Source organism: Monodon monoceros, unplaced genomic scaffold (assembly GCF_005190385.1).
Source record: "Monodon monoceros isolate NGI ecotype Baffin Bay Population unplaced genomic scaffold, NGI_Narwhal_1 Super_Scaffold_18, whole genome shotgun sequence".
NCBI lineage: Eukaryota > Metazoa > Chordata > Mammalia > Artiodactyla > Monodontidae > Monodon > Monodon monoceros.
In genome coordinates, this window is record NW_021703774.1 from 45,775,109 (window position 1) to 45,796,759 (window position 21,651).

The 21,651-nt window shown below is 41.9% G+C and overlaps 1 protein-coding gene across 1 annotated transcript in view; it reads right to left on the reverse strand.

The window, feature by feature from the left end:
• Nucleotides 1–21,651, reverse strand: part of LAMC1 (laminin subunit gamma 1) — a 122,858-nt gene that overhangs the window by 32,679 nt on the left and 68,528 nt on the right. Inside the window, exons 2-13 of the mRNA XM_029228805.1 lie at nucleotides 17,060–17,364; nucleotides 12,495–12,625; nucleotides 10,288–10,454; nucleotides 7,606–7,794; nucleotides 6,666–6,783; nucleotides 5,958–6,056; nucleotides 5,730–5,866; nucleotides 5,233–5,355; nucleotides 4,951–5,140; nucleotides 4,526–4,638; nucleotides 1,951–2,172; nucleotides 1,642–1,830 (exon numbers count right to left, since the gene is read on the reverse strand). Coding sequence (XP_029084638.1) covers nucleotides 1,642–1,830; nucleotides 1,951–2,172; nucleotides 4,526–4,638; nucleotides 4,951–5,140; nucleotides 5,233–5,355; nucleotides 5,730–5,866; nucleotides 5,958–6,056; nucleotides 6,666–6,783; nucleotides 7,606–7,794; nucleotides 10,288–10,454; nucleotides 12,495–12,625; nucleotides 17,060–17,364 — 1,983 coding nt within the window. The remainder of the gene's footprint in view (nucleotides 1–1,641; nucleotides 1,831–1,950; nucleotides 2,173–4,525; nucleotides 4,639–4,950; nucleotides 5,141–5,232; nucleotides 5,356–5,729; nucleotides 5,867–5,957; nucleotides 6,057–6,665; nucleotides 6,784–7,605; nucleotides 7,795–10,287; nucleotides 10,455–12,494; nucleotides 12,626–17,059; nucleotides 17,365–21,651) is intronic.

Consider the following 21,651-nt stretch of genomic DNA (forward strand, 5'->3'; position numbering starts at 1 on the left):
AATGTTCTGTGAGAAACATCTGATTAGTGACTAATATGTGTATAACATTTCCTAAAATCTCCTATATGATACTCCATCTCTCTATAAGCATCCCGAATAATTTTACTTCACCATTTGTGCTATTTAGTATAGATATGAGAACGACTCCACAATGCCTAACTGTTTAGTTTACTGTCCAGTGAAACAACAGAATCAGTAGAGGGATCTCTTATCAAAATGCTCTATTAAGTACTTCTGGGAGTAGACACTGAACGAGGGATACTTACTATACTCTGTGGTAGCAGAGTAAAGGGTCCTAAGAACCTGGGTACAGCAGGGAGGGTTCATTGAGGAAAACCATCCTGGGGAAGTAACGTTTCAACTCAACCCACAGAACAGACAGGAGTTGGCTAAGAAAAGTGAGAGAGTCGGGTAAGCACTCTAAAGAAAGAGAACAGCACGTGGCAGGCCAGAGTCGGGCACACCCGAGCCCAGGAGGGCTGGAGCAGAGGGTACAAGTGCAGCGGTGGGTGGTGGGGATTGAGGCTGGAGAAGTCTATCTCTAAGAGACTCTGTTGGGCCACTGTTTTCTTAAAAAAAAAAAAAAAAAGGAGAAAAGAGCAAAAAATATGAAATTCTACACTAACTTCTACTCCTTATTTTTTCAACTACCTTAAGCAAATGATTGGCTCTCCCTGTGTGGCACTGCCCTTGTGCTCGATGTGCGGTCAGGGGAGAAGTGGAAGGAAGGTGGAGTGTTTTAATGTTTCCCAATGATTAAAGAATGTTTTGATGAGACATGAGAGATACAGATTATGAGCTCAGTGTTTTGGTTTTTCTACTTATGTTCATGCTCTCTAGCATTATCTTTTGAACAAAGAGCTTGTAATGGAGTCAAAGTCTGTATCAGAAGCCTGGCCAGAACCTCTCCATTACGTGGAGGCTAAAGTCAGTGGAAGAAAGGCGAACGGTCAACAGTGAGCCCCCGTCTCCTCTGTGAATCAGCACAGGCAACTCCTTGAGTAGCCAGGAAAGATCTAGTTTTATGTTCTTATCAAAAAGAAAGAATCTCAGAGAATGGGAACAGAGGTCTTATCCAAAGCTCTACAAATATTTTTTTCCCCAACTAAATGCGATGGGCCCTGATACACTGAAAGGACTATTTAGATAAAGAATTTAAAGAATTTTAAAATTACCACTTTACACCAAGAATCCCAGGGCAGCCTCACAAACTAAAACTCAAGTTTTGATTCGCGTCTTGTAAGGGAGAGTATATTGTAGTGATCATCCTCTTTGGAGCCAGAATGCCTGGGTTGAAATTCCAGCTGCTCCAATGACTATAGCCATGTAGCCTTGGACATGTAACTTAATGTCTCTGTGCCTCAGTTTTCTTAGCTGTAACCTGAGGATAATGCAAGAAGCTATCTCAGAGGGTTGTGAGGATTAATGAGGCAATATATGTTAAAGTGCTTAGAAAAGCACCTGGCCATAAATATGTTAGCTATTATTAGTAATTGATATGCATTTTACAAATCCAAAATAAACCTGTTTCCTACAAAACTTCTGCCTACTAGGAAAACTAATCATGGACCCAAACAAGAAAATCCAAAAACCTCCAAAGTCCTTCTTCCCAAGGTGTTTCTATGGATAGAGCAGACTTACCAGTGGTGCCTGTAGGACAGTTGGTGCACACCACCTCCTGTGTCTTAGGGACAACAGCACAACTGGAGCCCCCAGGACACGGACAGGGCTGGCAATCAGAGGAGGTGCCCACGGTTGAATCTCCATAGTACCCGTCACTACATTTCTCACAGTGGGGCCCGGCTGTATTCTCTCTGCAGTTACAAACACCTGTTTGGAGAGCAGGTGTGAGAAAACAGGCGAGTGTATAATCAAATAAGACAATGAGCATTTCCAACCACCTGCTAAAGAGAATTTAGGTCTAGCAGCCCCCAAAGGTCATCTTCTCACCTGTCTCAGGGTCACAGGTCTCACTGTGCCCATTGCAGGTACAAAGCACACATGGACTGTATGGTCCAAGACTCGGAGTTTCTCTTCTGTAACCTGAGAGGCACATCTCACAAAACTGCCCTCCGTATCCCACAGGACAGGTGCAGGACTCCACCCAAGTTGCAGGGACCCCAGGCCCGGGACGAGCGCTGGCCAGGGTGACATCATCCAAATATCCAGCGCCTGTGTATGATGTGGAGAAGAGGACCACTGAACTGGCTTTCGTATTCCAAAACTTCTTGCAAAGTCAATAATGCTAAGGGGTAACCACACCCAAAATTTCAGAGACAATCAACCATCAGTTTAATTCATCTGTTGGAGAAGATAACCAGAAAATAGCATGTAGAACAATTATGTGCTACCTGGTGCTAAGTATCTCGAATGGTGGTAGAGCAAAATTCATTTTTTAAACACACACACACACACACACACACACACACACACACACACACACACAGAGATTTGTTGGATTTTACAGTTCTCCCAATCACCAATGTGAAAAATGAAAAGCACTGGGCAATAATCTGGGGCAAGAAAAGATAAAAGGAAGAATGTGGAAATAACAAGAGTTTAAGGCTACAGCCATTAAGCCGTGTTTTTGTTCTTTTCCCACAAAATCAGGCACTGATCATAGAGCTCAAGGATAAGAAAGCAGGGAAAGCACCTGTCGACAAGTACCACTCAAATTATATTTTTTGCCCTGCATAAAACAGAAAAAATAAGTAAACAAGTTCTAATAATCAGGGCTACTTTGACAAATATGTAATTATTCCAAAGCTGTTATGCCATATATCATAATGCTTTCCCGTTTCCAGAAGAAAATAAAAATAGAGGAAGCCTTATATTGGCTTAGCCCAATGGTTCATCCAGCCTAACAGTGCACATGACAGACTCAGCAGGAACATCCTATGGAAGAGGAAGGTTTTGATTGTATCATCACATTTCCCTTTAATTTCCATTCCACTCCTGTCTCTTGCACTCTTATCTTTCAAGTGTATTTCCCCATGTTATGAAATATCACTTGCTGTTTATATAATTCTTAGAAACTGATGACCTGAGGCTAAAGGACAGCTCTTCTATTTCTGCCTTGAATTTAGTTAACTTTTACTACATTTATGGGTTTTTTTCAACATTAGATCATGAGAGACATCTCCACTGTTAATGTGCTTCCAACTCCAAACATTCTTAAGCCTCCCCATCCTAAAAGTACTCTTTCTTCGATCTGTCCCTACTCCCTAATTAGAGTCCAGTCCCTCTCTTTTCCTTCCCTCACAGCCGAACTTCTTAAAAGAATAATCTGTATTTTACTTCTTCACCTTTGAATTTACTTAATTTGTGATCTAATTTACTTAATTAAATCACTGCAATCTAACTTCAGTTTCAACACTTTTTTTTTTTTTCCTGCGGTACGCGGGCCTCTCACTGTTGCGGCCTCTCCCATTGCGGAGCACAGGCTCCGGACGCGCAGGCTCAGCGGCCATGGCTCACGGGCCCAGCCGCTCTGCGGCACGTGGGATCTTCCCGGACTGGGGCACGAACCCATGTCCCCTGCATCGGCAGGTGGACTCTCAAAGCACTGCGCCACCAGGGAAGCCCAACATTTCTTAAACAAACAAAAAAAAAACCCTCACCAATGATTCCTCAGTTACCCAATACCAAAATCCAATTGTACTATCTTCCTAAACCTGTTAATTGTTCCTCTTCCTTAAAATTCTTTTTCTCTCAAGTCTCAGGTCATGGTCCTTAAATAACTGTTTCCAGGACTGCATCTTCTTTTCTCTTTCTGTATTTTTTTGTTATATTTCCAATTTTAAAAATGATTACCCATACGTTGACAACCCTTCGATTCTAGATCTCCAGTCTCAACTTCTTCGTAAGCCCCATCCATATTTCTAACTACTTATAAGACATTTTCATCTGGATATACATGCAGGCATCTCAAAAATCAACACATCCAAGCTGCTGATGCCACTTTCAGGGCCACACCACCACTCTGATTCCTCTTCCCCCAGACAGCTTTACCTTTCTATAGAAATAGGTCCTCATTAAAAAAAAAAAAAAAAAAAAAATTATAGGAAAAAAATTTAAAGAAATGCTTAAACACAGCTTTTTTAAATTTAAAATTATAACAAATGTTCATCCAGTAATTTTTAATTTTGCATAATTTAGCCAATTTAGTTAAAAGGGCTTGATAGTTACATAAGCAAGAAATAAAAAGAAACAAAGGTTAAGCAATGTGAGCCAGCAGAATTATATTTGGGATTCTTAGAAGATTCTAATTATAGATAATGTAGCCTCAATAGGCTTATTTATTATAAAACAATACTATTTATTAATTTTGGCTAATTTTCTCCAGGTCCTTAAAAGTCATTTTAAAATGCATTATTTTTATACATAATTCATGTATGATGAGGCAATTTATACCACTTCTTTAGGATCAGTGTTATAGCATTAGGACTTTAGAGATAAACTTTTGATTATGGATCCTTTTATCTAATCATCTTAAATGATTCTCTTAAATTATATCATAACTTACTTCTCTCACTATATGTCCCACGGATCTTGATAGAGGTCAAATTGTTTAGGAGTTTCTGAAATTCGAAAGGCGTAAGAGTAGGCCTCCAAGGGTAATCTGTTGCTTCATGGAGCCTAGAGAAAAAGGAAGGGCCACATTAACCTCTGTAAGGACAATTCTGGGTGCTGAGAAAGCACTTCTTACTCATTTATGCCACCAACAATGCACTGCTCTGCCAATCTAACCAGGTCAGAGATGAGTCTGTTGGTTCGACAGTACAACTGGAAAAGGTACACGTAAACAAAGGGAAAGTTCCCTTTTACAAAGTCACCTTGAGAAGCCAGAAGTTTTTCTTCGACACACACCTTGAGGCCTGGTGAGCTTTGACAAAGAAACCACTTTTATAATTCTGGTCAAGTCAGATTTTAAAAACAGAACTGTCTTACCTGAAGACATATTTCACAGTGGTCTCACTCGGATAGGAATTGCCCTGAGCGATCAAGGGCACAGACACTCTTAGGCCAGCTCCCTCAAGCACCAGGTCTTCTGCAGAGAGGCGAGTGTCTCGCCTGTCCACTCGAAAGGAGAAGGAGAAGTTCTGACCATAACTCAACACCTGCTTGCCCAAGAACTTTGCTGGAAGGCAGAAACAATGGTGAGCAAGAATGTGAGAGTAAGAATAAACAGGGGGCACACGCCAAGCCAGACCGCTTCCTAGCCTTACTTACCGGGGGCAATGAAGTACCTAGGAAAGTAGCTATCTGAAATGACAGCGATATCTTGCCTCTCAGAGGACCACTCAAATGATGCTTCAGAGCCATCCCTTTGTTCCACACGCCACCCATCCTCATCTGCAAGCAGAGGATGGAACACAAATGCCGTCACTTTGTAAATGTCCTGAATTCAGGTCCTCTATGTACCACAAAATATACAGCAAGTCATCAATGAAAGTTTTTTAATAAATGGAGGCTATAACAGTACCTATATATAGCTATACCCCTCAAGCTATAATCTTCTTTATTTTATATAATAGTTTATACTTAATTTGGTAAATTCTAAAACCATTTATATATACTTTCATTAAATTAAAAAGCCAAACAAAAATCACATACATTAAAAAACAAAGTGCTGATACCGTCAAAAGGTGCTCAAAGAGCTACTGACTTTTTAACACTGTAAGTCTAGTCTCACGATTCTAGAGGACAGAAGGAAAGGGCTACTTTACCTGTCTGAAAGGTAGAGGTTATAGAATAAACACTGTAGCCGACAGCATTTGTACAGACAGAAGAATGCCCAAAGCAGAAGCAAGGTGTGCAACCCATAGGATTAGATGATTCCAGATTAAAAAATCCAGGTTTGCATCTGAAAGAGATTAAGATACAATCAGGTATTCATTGTACTTGAAATATGATAACAGAGAAAATACAATACGGCTAGAGAAAAAATGAGCTACCTCTCACAATTGAAGCCTTCGACATTGTCTTTGCAAACACATCTTCCTGTTTCGAAATTACATTCGTCTGTGCTGCCAGAAGGATTACAAGAGCATGGCCTATTGGATGGAAAATGGAGGAAAACAGTGAAATAAGAGAAAAGATAAAGAAATTCCACTCAAAGTCAATCTTTTGTTTTATATGTTAACAGATTTTTAAAAAAGGAAAAGAGCAAAATGAACCCTAAAGTCATCTTTATATTTGGATTTGATTTCAATCAAGGATAACCATCACATTTAGACATTGAAAACTCTGCTTCACCTCTGTACAGAACAATCCTGGATCATCATTACAGCGAGAAGACAGCGAGAAGCCTTAAATCTTGGTTTACAAGTATTATGGGGGGAAAATGTTTATATGGCTGCAGATTAGCTACAACATCTATTATTAAGAATCAGCTACATTTGGGCTTCCCTGGTGGCGCAGTGTTCGAGAGTCTGCCTGCCGATGCAGGGGACACGGGTTTGTGCCCTGGTCTGGGAGGATCCCATATGCTGCGGAGCGGCTGGGCCCGTGAGCCATGGCTGCTGAGCCTGCGTGTCCGGAGCCTGTGCTCCGCAACGGGAGAGGCCACAGCAGTGAGAGGCCCGCGTACCGCAAAAAAAAAAAAAAAAAAAAAAAAAAAAGAAAGAGCTACATTTGGATTCTGCCCCCTTGAAAAATCTTACCTGCATCCAGCCTCAGTAAGAGAATGGTACCCAGGCTGGCAACGGTCGCATTTGTCCCCCATCACTCCAGGCTTACAGCTACATCTGCCATAGCTATCGCACTGTGTACTGAGAGAACCTGAAATTTAAAGTGCTCAGTGTCAACCACCAGTCAGATAAGTAAAATTAATGTCTCAAAGAAAGAAGGTTGGTAACTAAAAACCATGCCTGAAAACCAGAATGCAGATTGTTTTTCAGTATCTAGATGGTAACCAAGAGAATAAAGATCAAATTTTAAATCAGAACACTCTCAAAATCATACCCCTTTAAGCCATGACTTTTAAACTTTCCAGACATACACCCTAAGATGAATCCACTCATAACTGCTGAAAAACACTAACGAATCACTCTGTACCCAATGGTAAACTGTACACAAAACCAGTCACTGCTCTGTGGACGAGCACAGGCTCCTTATGGCCTGTGTCTAGAATTTAAGTATATACAGGCATGAATAACAAAAATAAAGTTCAAACTCCTGAAAAAGCACAACAGACTAAGAGCACTCTGCTCCTCTGAACACACACCAATGCGCTGAAAGAGTTCAGCCCTCCAAGGAGGTTAGACTAAACAAAATCATTAACAAGGAAGAACTCACGAAGAAGCTAACCTTTTACAGTCAAAGTTCAAATGGTCTTGATGATCTTATTGCTAATTATTTACAGAACCATTACTCAGGCCAACCCCACATTTTTATACACACCAGAAAATCGTCTGAAGGCCCAACCTGGTTAAAGAGAGTAGAGGCAGATCCTAAATCATTTACATGTTATAACAACGTACACTCTCCTGTACTTAAGCTGTGCGAATCCCTAGGGAACAAAGCTTTATGTTCTGGGGGTACAGGGAATGCTCATTTTGTCTTCCAACCATCACAATGAAGCAGACTCTGCCTGTCACTTACCAACAGGACTACAGTGGCAGGGAGAGCAGGCTTCTCTGTTCCCAAGGCGGAAGAAATTCTCCCGGCACCTCTCACAGTTGGCGCCGTCCGTGTTATCCTGGCAGTTGGTACAGTGGCCACCATGGCCCGTGGAACGGTATAGTTCAGAGTCAAAGTAGCATTCCTGCGATCGGCCATTGCAGTCACAGGCTGTTGGCCAAAACGTTAAGTCAGATCCATGTTCCTTTACAAACAGCATTTTAAAAGACTCAAAACAAAACCATAATTCCCCACATCTCTGACAGACAGGTGGTGGCAGATTACGAACGACCGCCAGATGCACTGTTCATTCAAAAACAAAAACGAAAACTGTATGTCTGTCTATAAAGGGTTCATACCGTCAGGTTAACAGCTTACTAAGAAATGTTCATCCTTATCAAAAATAGTACCATCATAAAATATAAGTAATCCTTGTACTTAGGAATCTCTGCATGGTTGTACACATACAAACAAAAGCCAAGTCAAATTACAATTTTTCTGAACCTTTATCCTTCGTTCTAATATCAAGTCCAAGCACAAGGGGCCAATTTATACGTGGCCTTCAATTTATGTTAACTTTTCAGGGCTCAGACAATTCAAATACATTAGACACCAACTTCTAAAATGCCAGATTACTTGCATACCCAGACTGGAGTAATCTTGAGACACATGGGTAAAAATTAGTGCCTCTGTCAAAAGAAGCAGGAAATCTATAGATCCACAAGAAAGTAAATCCACAAGAAGGGAAATCTAGATCCATAGATGCCTCCATCTGCTGGGAAGCCATAGTGCCAAATGGGTCATCTGTTAAGTAGCTATATTCCCTACATGACGAGTATCTGTAGTCACTGAAAATCTTTATTATATTTATACTAAGATGATTTTTTCCTAATTATTGATTCTGCTCCAAGTACAGACACTAAATAAAAATTTACTTGATTACAGATAGAGCAGGAGATTGTTGTTTAAAAAAATTTGAATATGTTTTTTTTTCTCCTCCCTGCCTTTACAATCAGTTCTTTTATAGTACTATATCTGAAAACTTTTTAGAAACTTGAATCGCTGGCACCAAGAATTAGAGTTAAATAACTTTGAAAGCTCCCACTCCCTTCTTCATCAGCTATCTCTCTTCCCTCAAGTCTCCCTAGATTACCTCGCAATCAGCCCAGCTCACGGCACCTAAATGGACTGGTGCTTAGAGCCTGTGAGGCAGAACGATCCCCATGTCTATGCTGTCCTAACCCATTGCTAAAAGCGGATGCTGTGGCTCCCTCATCACCAGCTGGTAAGAGAGAAGGCAGCTGTCATTTCCTCTTCCCCAGCTCCAGCACCCTGACAATAATGCAGTACTGTCACACCTCCAGAAACTTCTCTCTTTGATGGGCCATGGTGCTGAAGGGACCAAAGAGGAAAGCAAATTGACTTAGCTCCTTATCAAAGTCTGTTAGCTACTGTATTCTGTTCACTTGCTAGTGAGAAGCTGGATATAATGTCACACTTGTTTTTTTCCCATAATGTTCCTGGATAGACTCAAAATATGACATCATTAAGCAGATTACTTTTCAAACACATGTGTACATTTATTTAGATGTCACACCTTAGGAGTATTTCATTTTTCCTTTTATCAGCCTTTATCATGTAGTTTCCAACACTGGATATTACAGTTCAGTAAAAGAATGAAAGAAGTTCAAGTGCTTAGGAATGCTAGAGGAGGCTGTAAAATTTATCTGAAAATCAGGAATTTGTTGAGAAAAGAAAAGTTGAATAAGAAAATCTGCCGTAGGCAGCTAATGGAAACAGTCATGAGTCAAGATATTGGTCCTTTTTCAAGGTTTCTGCCAATAATTCCTGCAAGTTCAGAGTGTCTTCCTTCTTATTCCCTTTATTACCAAGAGGATACGATAAGGAATATTTATAAGGACATAAGAAAATGTTGCTGCTTTAAAAGTTTCTCACTTTCAAGTCCTTGGCAAATCATGATTACATGGTTTCATGATTTTTCTCCTGAGATTCCTTTCTCTATCTCTTCAGAATAAACCAAGACATTATGAAGGAATAAACAATGTGTAATCTTTTTCATTTTACCTCTTCCTAAGAATACTAGGCTCTACTCTTCCTCCCAGAGCCACCCACCTCTGCATGACGGAAGTAGGAAATCCTCCCCATTGTGCTCTTTAGTGAGATAAAGAAAAAATAATTTTGATAAATAATCCATCGAATAGCAGTCTTAGTCTAGAACTCATCACACCTGACAAATGTTCATCAACAAGCCTGGCTGTTCGAATAAATGAGCATTGAAAGCAAGAAGGATATTTTAAAGGGCAACAAAGAAAAGACTGGAGAAACCATATTTTAGAGTAGGCAACCCCAGCCCAGTATTTAGAGCTAAGCAAAGGCCAAACCTTGAAGATGCTGCTCCCATTCTGTTATGTGTGTTCATGAAGGAAACATAAAACCAGCACAGTTTACGTTTGTGGCCAATTGCCCGCATCTATGATTTTCCTTTGACGTGCATGCAGGTTATTCTACACTCTCAAATTAGGGAAGAAGCTCTGTCTTCCAGGCTTTTCCTTTCAAGGAGGAATCAAAGGAAGTCACCCATTCCTTCTCCCACCTCTGAAGTCCTCAAGACAATTTAGCAGACGAACACCAAGGGGCACTCACGCAGGCATTCGCTGGCACTCTCGGCAGTCGCCCTCCTCCACGGCCGGTCATTGAAGAAAGGAAGGCACTTCTCACAGTCTACTCCGTAAGTATTATGTTTGCAATTACACACCAGCTTGTCAAATTCATTCTTCACGCACTCGCTTGCATGTCCGTTACATTTACACCTGGGGAGAGAAGAGACCCTTAAAAGAATGAAACACCTATGAAGCCCTGAAACGGATGCAGAAAAGGGATGTACACAGAGAACTGAAAACCACCTCAGGATGTTTTTGAGTTTACCACTCAAAACTGTAAACTGAGGAACTGAGCAAGATTAAGTAATGACTGTGTGTTTTCAGGTATGAAGAAAAATCAAACAAGACAAAAAAAAAGGTAGCTTTATTTAACAGGGGATGGGGCATTAACCAGACATGAGAAGAAAGTCCCCCAACAATTTCTGAGGACATCTGTAGGACCATTTCCTGAAGTGAAATGTGTGCATCTCAAGAGGCAGCCAAGTGTAGTGGTTAAGAAGAACATGGACTCCAAGGCCAGGCTGCCTGGGTTCGAAACCTTGCCCTGTGACTTACCAATGGAACTTAAACTCGGTGCCTTACCTGTAAAATAGGGAGGATGATAATACCTGTTTCATGGAGTTATTGAGAAGATCAAGAGGTTGCTATATGTATGTGCCCAGGACTGTACAGGCATATAACAAGTCAATAAATTTCAGCAGTTATCTGCCATCATGATTTTAAAGTATTTGATCTGAAGACAGTGAGAGACAGATACCACACCACCATATGGATCTCCGGTAGACTGACATTCCCTCGGGTTGTTTGGGGCAAGAATCCTTGAAGGAGCCTCTAGATGCAGGTACTACCATAAACTAAGGACTCATGGAAATCCCCATGAATACTAACACGCGCTCTGGTGCAGAGCCATTACCCTCACTCGCTCTTTAAAGATGGCAGTCAGTTCCACAGCTTCAATCACCACCTAATAATACACTCAAACACTTCTGAAACACCTACAGTGCACCAGGATGAATCCCAAATGTATATCTCCAGGCCGCCTCTTTCTCCCAAGCTCCTGTCCTTGACTGCTGCACAAATTTAGATGTCCTCCACGACTTAAAACTTTACATTCTACAACTAAACTCACCACCTTCCCAAATGAGCTCATCTTCTCCGTTTATTCTGTTAATGATACCACCATTCTCCTGGTCACTAAACCTTCAGAATCACCTTTGACCAAAATCCTGATAATTCTTCCTTCATAAAATGCACCTAAATGTTTCTTTCCATTCTGCTGTCACCACCTTAATGTCAGGTATTTGGTGTCACCTAACACCTAGATGACAGCATAATAACAGGAATATAAATTCTCTTGATCATATTCTACTGTTACCTTGCCTGCAGCTCATCTTCCTAATCTACTGTGTTGAAATCATAGCCCTAACAACAAAAAAAGTACATGATTTCTCATTGGTTACAGTTTCCATCAACTTTCACTGAGCATCAATCCCATACCAGGAACACTGCATACAAAAATAATGCTTCTGCTCTTGAGACTTCATAGTCTACTACAAGGCGAGGTAAGTCCAAGATTCCTGGCTCACTGTCTAAGGTCTCTGGCTACCAAACTCTCTGGTTTACAACTCCACAAATTCATATAAGATTTTCCTTAAGTCAAGGAGGTTTAAACGCTTCCAACTCTAAACTTTTGCTCATGACATGCACCCAACCCTCCTGCACCCAACCCAGACATCCTCTCTCCTTATCTAAACCCTACCTATTCTTCAACGCCCAGCTTAGATTCCATCTGTTTCTCTAGCCTGACAGTCCTGTAACTATTCTCTGACATATGACATCTCTTTATCTAAAACGCTTGATGGTACTAGTATTTAACTTTTCGCATATTCATACATCGCCTGCCCCATTCACCTGTAGGATCCTAGAAGGTCAGGTCCTTCTCAGTAAGTGAATGTCAGACTTGCACTTCCTCAGTAGCATCATAGTGCCTATCACAGAGCTTTGCGCTTAAATGCTCAATAAGAATTCACTAATGTGTTGATTTGACAAGGTTTTAGAAAACCTAATTACTTTGTTTCCAGGATAATGAGGTCCAAAAAAACATTACTAATACAGTTGTAAACAAGTTGCTACATTCACTTCTACACCAAAGCTCCAATCACTTTCAAGGTTATTTAATGGTTTACTTACCTACCACCCACAGCGAAATCAGAGATTGCATAATAATAGGATTTGAGAACTTTGGGGTCATTAAACACTTCATCCCCAAAAGTGTTCAGGCGATTGAGTGTTACTCTGATGTCAGTGGCAGTTACCCATTCCTGTCAGAAAACAAAAACACAGAAAAGATAGGTAAAGGCACTGAAGGTAAGAGACATATATGTGACAAAATCTTCTAAACAGTTAATGTATCATTTAACTCATGTCCTCTTCTGGCATTAAATCTATTATAACACTCAAGGACTCCTTTCATTTCTTCATACTTGAATTTCCTTCTTGACTCTTCCCTTCTTTGATCTAAGTTGTTACTTTACCACTCAGAGTCTCCCGAGGCAGGAATAATATTAGTTTCTTCACAAGGCTGTAGAGAGGCTGAAGTGAAATATGCTTTTCAACGCTCAGCATGCATTAGGTAGTCAACACACGTCTCGTCTCTCCATCCTGTACCCACACCCCAAAGCCAGTCAAGAGAAGCCAGCACAGAACTCACGAAGTACCACCACTGTATCAGATACACTGGTCATTGCCTCCTCCTGCCCATCTTGTACCATCTCCCTCTCCCTCTTACCCCCTCCACTACGGACAGATCTGGGAGACACATCCAAGCACAAAGCAATCAATCATTACACTGGCCTGAACCAATCAGACGTACTTTGTCTTGACCCTTCCCAAATGTCACTTCTCGTGAGGCGTTCCCTGGCCATCCTATCGAAAATTGCCACCCCCTGCAACTCCCTATTTCCCTTCCCTATTTTATTTAAACTGCCTGTTTCCATCACCACCACCTGCCCACCCCACCACTGCCACCACCAGATTATAAGCCCCACAGGGCAGGAATCTGTTTTGTTTTGTTCACTGCATTTCACTAGTGCTTAGCATATAGCTGGTGCTCAAGTAACATTTACCGAGCAAATGAACAGATTTGAGGAAACTCCAACTGATCAAGTCGGTAGGTATACCATAATGGCAGAGGACAAGAATGAAGGTTATACAGCTTTCCCCTCGGTTTTATGAGATCTAAGCGCTTATAATAAATGCCCTTTCACTGAGCTAATTTTAGTCAGATGTTTACATCTGTAGTAGTTATAACAATTATCCCAATGAATCATGTCTGCCAGTGTCCACAACCTGTGTAGTCCCTGTATACGCTGATTCTAGGCTTGGGCGTGTGACTTGCTTTGGCCAAGGAGACATCAGCAAATGTGACACAAGCAGAGGTTTAACAAGCATGTGTGCACTGGGATTTACCCTCTTGGAATACTTCCTCCATCACATGAAGAAGCCCCCTTGAGGATGTAAGACCACAGGGAGAGAAAAACCCAGCTCCCAGCTGACCTGCCAGGGAGCGAGCCCAGGCCAACACAAAATCATGAGAAATAATAAATCACGGTTGTTTAAAACCGTTAAGTTTTAGAGTGGTATATTACATAAAACTACCCATATATACCATGGCCACTTACTTACTTATTTTATTTTTTGGCCACACCCCATGGCATGTGGGATCTTAGTTCCCTGACCAGGGATCGAACCCACCACACCCCGTGCAGTGAAAGCACGAAGTCTTAACCACTGGGCTGCCAGGGAAGTCCCCCATGTCCACTTTAAGTCCTCTTCTGGGACTGCATATCAGCATTACCTACGGAGACGTTAACCAGCACGTGCAGAGCTGCAGGCGTCTATGTTTTCAGAAGGCTTCACGTGAGACTGGGAAGCACACCCCTGATTAAGAATCCCTGCTTACACCAGGCCAAACACCTGGCATGTAGAACAACACAGAGAGCTCATCAAGGCTAATCTCCATGAAGCCTTCATGTATAATTAGAAAGGAGAAGAGATGATTTCACCATATCCAAACTTGGAACTCCAATAACAACGCCCACTCATGGCCGCAACGTTAGGAATCTTTTAGTCGTCTGTAGTGTAAACAGCTAAACATATCTCTGTGTTTAATGCTTATTATATCTTCGACAGCCTCCATCTTTATCACAGCTCTCCTGGAATAAAAGCTTCTCAAGAGTTGAATCTAAGTTTTTTTGTTTTCTCCATAACAGGCATCTTAAAAAGAACAGACTCTAGAACTAGACTTTCTACGTTTTGAATCCCAGTTCTGCCACTTAAAACTGTGTGATTATGTATATGTATAACTGATTCACTTTGTTATAAAGCAGAAACTAACACACCATTGTAAAGCAATTATACTCCAATAAAGATGTAAAAAAAATAAAAAACAAAAAACCTGTGTGATTTGGGGCAAGTGATTTTATCTTTTCTGGGCCCCTGACTCCTCATCTGTAAAATGGAGAAAATAAAAGTATCTACCTTATAGAGTTATTGGGAAGGTTAAATGTGTTAATACATTTAATATATCTAAAGGGTTTAGAAAAATGCTTGTCACATTGTGGCACATTATAGTAAGTGCTATAATAAATGCTAATTATTATTATAAATCACTGCATGCTTAGTAATATTCATATACATTGAAACCGGGAAGGTTTCTTCTGGGAGATCACAACTTTTAGAGGGAGGCACAGGGAGCAATGAGGGAGAAGCCAACTGCCTCTCTCCTCACTGTCAGATCGGCTACAAGTCGTATCAGTCAACCCTCCTTGGCAACTGTATATCAGAGCCAGAGCTCTTACATCCAGAGACGCATAATTAAATGTTTCTGCATAATGATACCAAACGACCAAATCTATTGCAGATGCCCACAGCCTTTTGCCACATTTAGTCTTACAAGTTTCTGTGGCATGAAGAGTTAAGAAACGCCAGAATTCCTATAGCTGGGGGAACTGCTTTCAAGACAGGCTGACAAGGCATACAGTTAGCAAAGGTGCCAGAAAACCACAGTCACATCATTACCTCACTGCTTTTCCCTACTGACTATGCTATTCCCTCCCCAGGACAGTAAAATACAATAATTTGTGTAGGAAGAATCAAAGTTAGAAAATGTGTGCCAGTTGACCAACTTAAAGAGTATTTATAGATCACTTCTGCCCTAGGTAATCTGTCTCCTGCTTTTTCATCTATCGAAGTCAGTTATTCTTTCTGCCATGTATTTTGAACATACCTTACCGCCTTCGAAAGAAACATTTTCTGAAAGACCTTTGCAAACACACTCATTGCTTACCAGAACCCTCAGAGCTTACCAAAATCAAGATTTATGATCTCCCAGCAAACTACATAAATACAATGGAAGGGAAGAACTGGACCCAGCGAGAATATATTCTCATCTTTTGCCACTGTCCAAAGCCACATGGCCAAATTAGACAAAGGGTCCTTGTACATAAAAAGTTCCAAAGAGAAAGAATGAGGGAACACAAAGGCATAAGGCCCAGAAAAACAGGGAGATTCCCTACTTAGAAGTCACAACAGCTTTTCATAAAGTATACACAGCGTTTGCAAACCCACATCCAGTCTTTCTTGTCTCAGCGAATTAATACAGACTGTCCCCATTTAAATGTTAACTCCAGCCATGTGACAGAAGCATCTCCAGTCTGTGTGAATGTGCTGAGTATGGCATGACACGCATCTGCCTCTCCATAATCAAACAGCCAGAACATAAGAAAACGTCACAGACATCTAAGCAATACAGCAAGATTCCAAATTATAGTGTATAAGGAATAAGCATACGGCATTTATGAAAAAAGAAACCTTTAATTCTTTCTATTGCCATATAGGGAAAAGTTTCTATCACCATTCTTAAGCAATATACCAGGGTTACCTAAATTTATATCTTGTCACCAAAACCAGTGCTTTTAGGTAATGAAGAGTTTTCATAGTGATTGGCAACGGTACCAGACAAACCCAACCAAAATTTCCTTGTACAATAACAAAGGAAGGTAGAGTTCTTAAACATCTTGCTTCAGTTGTTCCCTCTTCCTAATATTAAAAAATAGTTCTCTGGGCTTCCCTGGTGGCGCAGTGGTTGAGAGTCCGCCTGCCGATGCAGGGGACACGGGTTCGTGCCCCGGTCCGGGAGGATCCCACATGCCGCGGAGCGGCTGGGCCCGTGAGCCATGGCCGCTGAGCCTGCGCGTCTGGAGCCTGTGCTCCGCAACGGGAGAGGCCACAGCAGTGAGAGGCCCGCGTACCACACACACAAAAAAAAAAAATAGTTTTCTTATTTTGTCAAATCAAAGAAGAGGTATGACAGGATACAAAAAAACTTGGTAGATTCATTCAAATACCCTCCTTCAAAAGGAAGGCAGAAGCAAAATGTTTCCACTGCAAGTACAGAGACTCAAGTCAAAATTGTTCAACATTTAAAAAAATCTGTAAAATTTACATCCCAGAATACACGTGCATGAAAACTAAGAACAAACATCAACTGGGCAGCAGAAATAAAACCACTTTCCTTCACTTATTAAGAGTACACAGGAGAGCAGAATAAAATCCAGCTGTCTGTCCTGGTGGAGTAGGTGCTATTCCTACCCCTTACTTCAGAAGTGGGACCACGGTCCCCCACTACAATGATCTTCCTGCATCCTGCATATGGAAGAACTGACTGGCTACCAAGACAACCGCTAGGTGCCTACCTGCAGCACAGGGCTATTGTCAAAGTTGTAGGCACTGGGCCTTCCTTCCAGGGTTGAAAAGGCCACGTTGCCCCCAGTGAGAGGGGAAATGTCACTGAATTCATCTGTGCACAAGGCCTGCTGCTCGTCCCCTCCCGTCCTGATGAAGCCTCGGTTCGCCTTCGAGTAGGTGTTCTCGCAGGAGCCGCTGTAGTACTGGTAAGGGACCCAGGGCCCCTCTTCCCGCGTGCGCTTGTAAATGGCGAAGCTCTCCGGGCGGCTGGTGTGGAACTTGAGGCGCACGTATGTGATGTCAAACGCTTTTCCTGTGGGGCAAACACATCGATGTCCAGAAGTCATACGTACGAAGCAAAGAAACCCCCTCTATTCCCACTTTGCTTTGGAACTTGACAGAGAAAGAGGATACTAACCAACCTGTGCACACTACGCTAAGAGGGTTCCAGAACACAACACATTGGCTGTGTCTAATAGGCTATTCTAAGCCTGGAAACAGTGCGTGTTTTCCCACAGAAATAAGGTATAGCTGCACTCATAAGTTGGCTCATAAAAGCCCATTTATGATGTGTGTTGTTAAAATTTTGGTTGCCATGAAAAATGATAGCATGTATTATGTACTTATATTGTTAAACAAAAATAAAATTGAGTGAAAATGAGCATTTATCCTTAATGCCGGTGCTTCCACAAAAGCTTAATTAAAAGAAAAGAAAATATTTGCTGGCTTTCTAAATGGGTCTTCTGGTCACTTTCAAGATTTTTAAAAATTCGTTCTTTATTAATTTTAATGTTACTTCTTGATGCAGGAAGAGTATCATCAGCACTATTCTACTCACTTACCAGGTTAAGAAAGAGAAATCTGAGAAAGAGTGAAGGACGGGGCTTCCCTGGTGGCGCAGTGGTTGAGAATCTGCCTGCCAATGCAGGGGACACGGGTTCGAGCCCTGGTCTGGGAAGATCCCACGTGCCGCAGAGCAACTAGGCCCGTGAGCCACAACTACTGAGCCTGCGCATCTGGAGCCTGGGCTCCGCAACAAGAGAGGCCGCGATAGTGAGAGGCCCGCGCACCGCGATGAAGAGTGGCCCCCGGTTGCCACAACTAGAGAAAGCTCTCGCACAGAAATGAAGACCCAACACAGCCATAAATAAATAAATAAAATTTAAAAAAAAAAAGAGTGAAGGACAGTGATTGAGATACGGGGGCAGGGACTACAGCAGGAAAGAAGAAAAAAAATTCCTCTAGTAGCTGACAAAGAGATGACAAAAAAAAGAGAAAGAGAGAAGAGAAAGGCGATTTAAAGAAGCTGTGTTCGTTCAAAAGAGAATGTATGAGTGCTGAGCAAGAAAGGACAGCAACAGGGAGGAACGAACGGGCTGTCATCCCTCTGGAAGAAGAGTCACTGCATCAGGCAGCTCCCTGCAGCAAGCAGAACACAGCCTGACGGCTGGGACAGCTTGGTTGCCAGCCAGCAGGATTTCAGGTGGGTAAAAAAGATAATGTGCAGCTGTTTTTAAACACCATTCATTCACAGATTGGTCTTTCTATCTCTGACAATATCTATATTTTGCTGCTTCTATGTTATAATGAAGATCACGGTTTGTCAACAGGTATTTATTGGGCACAAGTACATGCTCAGTCCCATGTTATACACTTTGGGGGACAGGATGCACTAGACATAAGTGGTCCTTGAACTCGAGAAGCTTACAGTCTCTCCTGTCCAAGTGAATCAACTTCACAGGAAGAGCCACCCTACAAAGCCCACAGAAGAGGAATTCCTGCACTCTCAGAAGTGCTGAGGAGAGACTTCTGCCATTCTCTCACTTCCTCACACCCACTCATCCCCAGGGGAGAAGAAGTGTTGCTCACGTGTGGCCCAGGATCTCCTCAGCTCTCTCCTAGTTGCCACCCGAGTCCCTCTCTCTCCTCTCCCTCACTCCTCAGTGCAAGACAGCACCTCTGACACTGCGGGGGAGGCCTGCTGCTGTCCTGCTACTCAATTCAGGACTAAGTGCATGAGTTCAGGTGGGGTGGGGCAAAAGGCCCATGTAAGCTATATGCCCAGGCTCTGTTCTTCAAGCCAGTTTTACCTGTAATAAAACTGATATGATGAGCCATATCTGACTCCATTTCCCAACTGGTTCAGATCTTAAAAGAGGGGTTTGATTAACTGTCCCCCATATAATGAAACATTCACACGCATAAGATCTTGAACATAAAGATGTATGGTATGATGGAAAAAACACAGGACTGGGCATTATGAGACCTAAGTAGACATCCTGGCTCCTTCAATTACTAGCTGTATGATTTCTGTTCGGTCATTTTCTCCTCTGTAAAAATGAGGGTGATACAGACATAGAGAACAGACTTGTGGTTGCCAAGGAGGAGGGGTGGGTAGGGGAGGGAAAGATTGGGAGTTTGGGATTAGTAGATGCAAACTATTATATATAGGATGGATAAACAACAAGGTCCTACTGTATATCACAGGGAACTATAGTCAGTATCCTGTGATAAACCATAATGGAAAAGAAGATAAAAAACAATATATATGTATAAACTAAATCACTTTGCTGTACAGCAGAAATTAACACAACATTGTAAATCAACTATACTTCAATAAAATTAAAAAAAGAAAATGAGAGTGATAATCCCTGAGCCTCCTACCTCAAAGAGTTGTTGGAAGGTCAAACTAAGATCTTGCATATACCTGATTCATTATAAAAGGCTATACAAATATAAGGCATTATTATAATACGGTACAGAAGAGAATTCGTGAAGTAGGATCCTGGAGATGTTCACACACAAGAGCCTGATTGTACAAGGGCCTACCTGGTATAGTTGCCAAAGAATATTTTACAAATCCAGATCTTCTACCTAGGAGGCAGTATAACACTTTGTCTGGACACAGGTCATGCAAATACAGTTTACAACCTTCTTGTTCAAAGAATGCAAATTTAACCTCTATCTCTTTACTGTGTCAAAAACGTAAAGACGTCATCTTTGAATGAAGGCGAGGTTATAATACAGTATCGATGGCATTCCAGAGACTATCTAAAACATTCTGGAATGGTAAAACAATTTAGTTTCACTCATGAGTAAGTGGCTTGGGATGTTCAAAGGCTTACTCACTAATCTGTGGATTACAGATTACCCTTGCTTTTCTATTTTCTCTGTCTACATTTCTGCCATCTCATTGTTCTTTAGCAACCCAACCTACAGGAGAATGGATCAAAGGAGAAGAGGTAAATGGATCAGGGTATCCTGTGTCCCAGACAAACATCTGCACCACAAAGCCACACACTGAAAGAAACAGGCATATGTGGTCACTCAGTGTCGGCACAAACACAGCGATGGGTGGCAGAACGTCAGAAAAGCCACTCCGCTAGCATTAAACTTTGAAGCACCCTAGCTTGCTGCTGCTGGCGCTGCCTCACCATGCCTCATTTTCAGAGCTGCTTTTTTCATTCTAACTTATAGCTACAGTTGAAAGAGGTAGAGGGCTCTGTGGCAATCTGTAAAGGGGGCTCACACATTCCACACAACAAGATGGCCATGTGCGTGACCTTCGACATTGCAGCCAGCCCAGTAGTGGATACAGATCACTGCAATTCCATGTGATGAGTGCTATGACAGGGGAAGGACATGAGGTTTTGGGAGCATGGAGGAAAGTCACCTAACCCACATCTATAAGAGGCCAAGAAATTTTCTAGAGGAAGTGACATCTAAATCCAAGACCTGAGGAATGCAGAGGAATTAGCTAGGCCAACAGAGATCAGTCATCCAGGCGGATGGAATAGGATGTATGAAAGCCCAGAGAACACAGAGGAGTGGCCACTGGAGGACTCAGAGGCGTGCAGTACATCTAGAACTGGAGAGAGTGGCTGCAGATGAGTCAGCTAGCAAGCACAGCACGCCAGGCCTGAGGCCATGCTAAAGAGCAACTTCAACTTCCTCAGGCTGATGGCAAGCCATTGAAGGATTTACATCAGGAAATGTATGATCAGGTTTGATTTTTAGAAAGATCATTCTGGCCACTGTGTGGAGATTAGGTTAGAAGGGACAGGACTAAAGGTAGAGAGAATATTTAAGAAGATGTGGCGGTAACCCTGGCCGACAGTGGCTGAACTAAGAATAGGGACAGCTGGAATAGAGAAATGAACGGATTTGGGTGACATGTAGTTAGCAGACTTCAATAGTAATTTGTAACTGATGGAGGAGAGCAGGAATCATTTCTGAAAGCCTTCTTTACTTTTACCCTATTGACATTCTGTTTCACTGCCAAAGCTTCCTTTATGCATTCCACAAGGTGGAAGGATTGAGAATAACATGCAGTTTTCTAGTTTAAAAACAGCCAAATGGAGAGATGTACCATCCACTGAAATAGAGAACAAAGGAGGTTAAAGCAAAATTGGAGGCAGAAGTGGAGGGCAGGATGGGGAGATGAGTTCTATTTTGGAAACACAAGATTTAAGGTGTCTGTGGTCATCCAGACAAGAAAAAATGTCTAGTAGGGAGCTGGATGTAAATAGTCTGATGGCCCAAGAGAGACATCTAAGTTAGAGATACAGATTTGGGATTCATTAGCCTGTGGATGGATAAC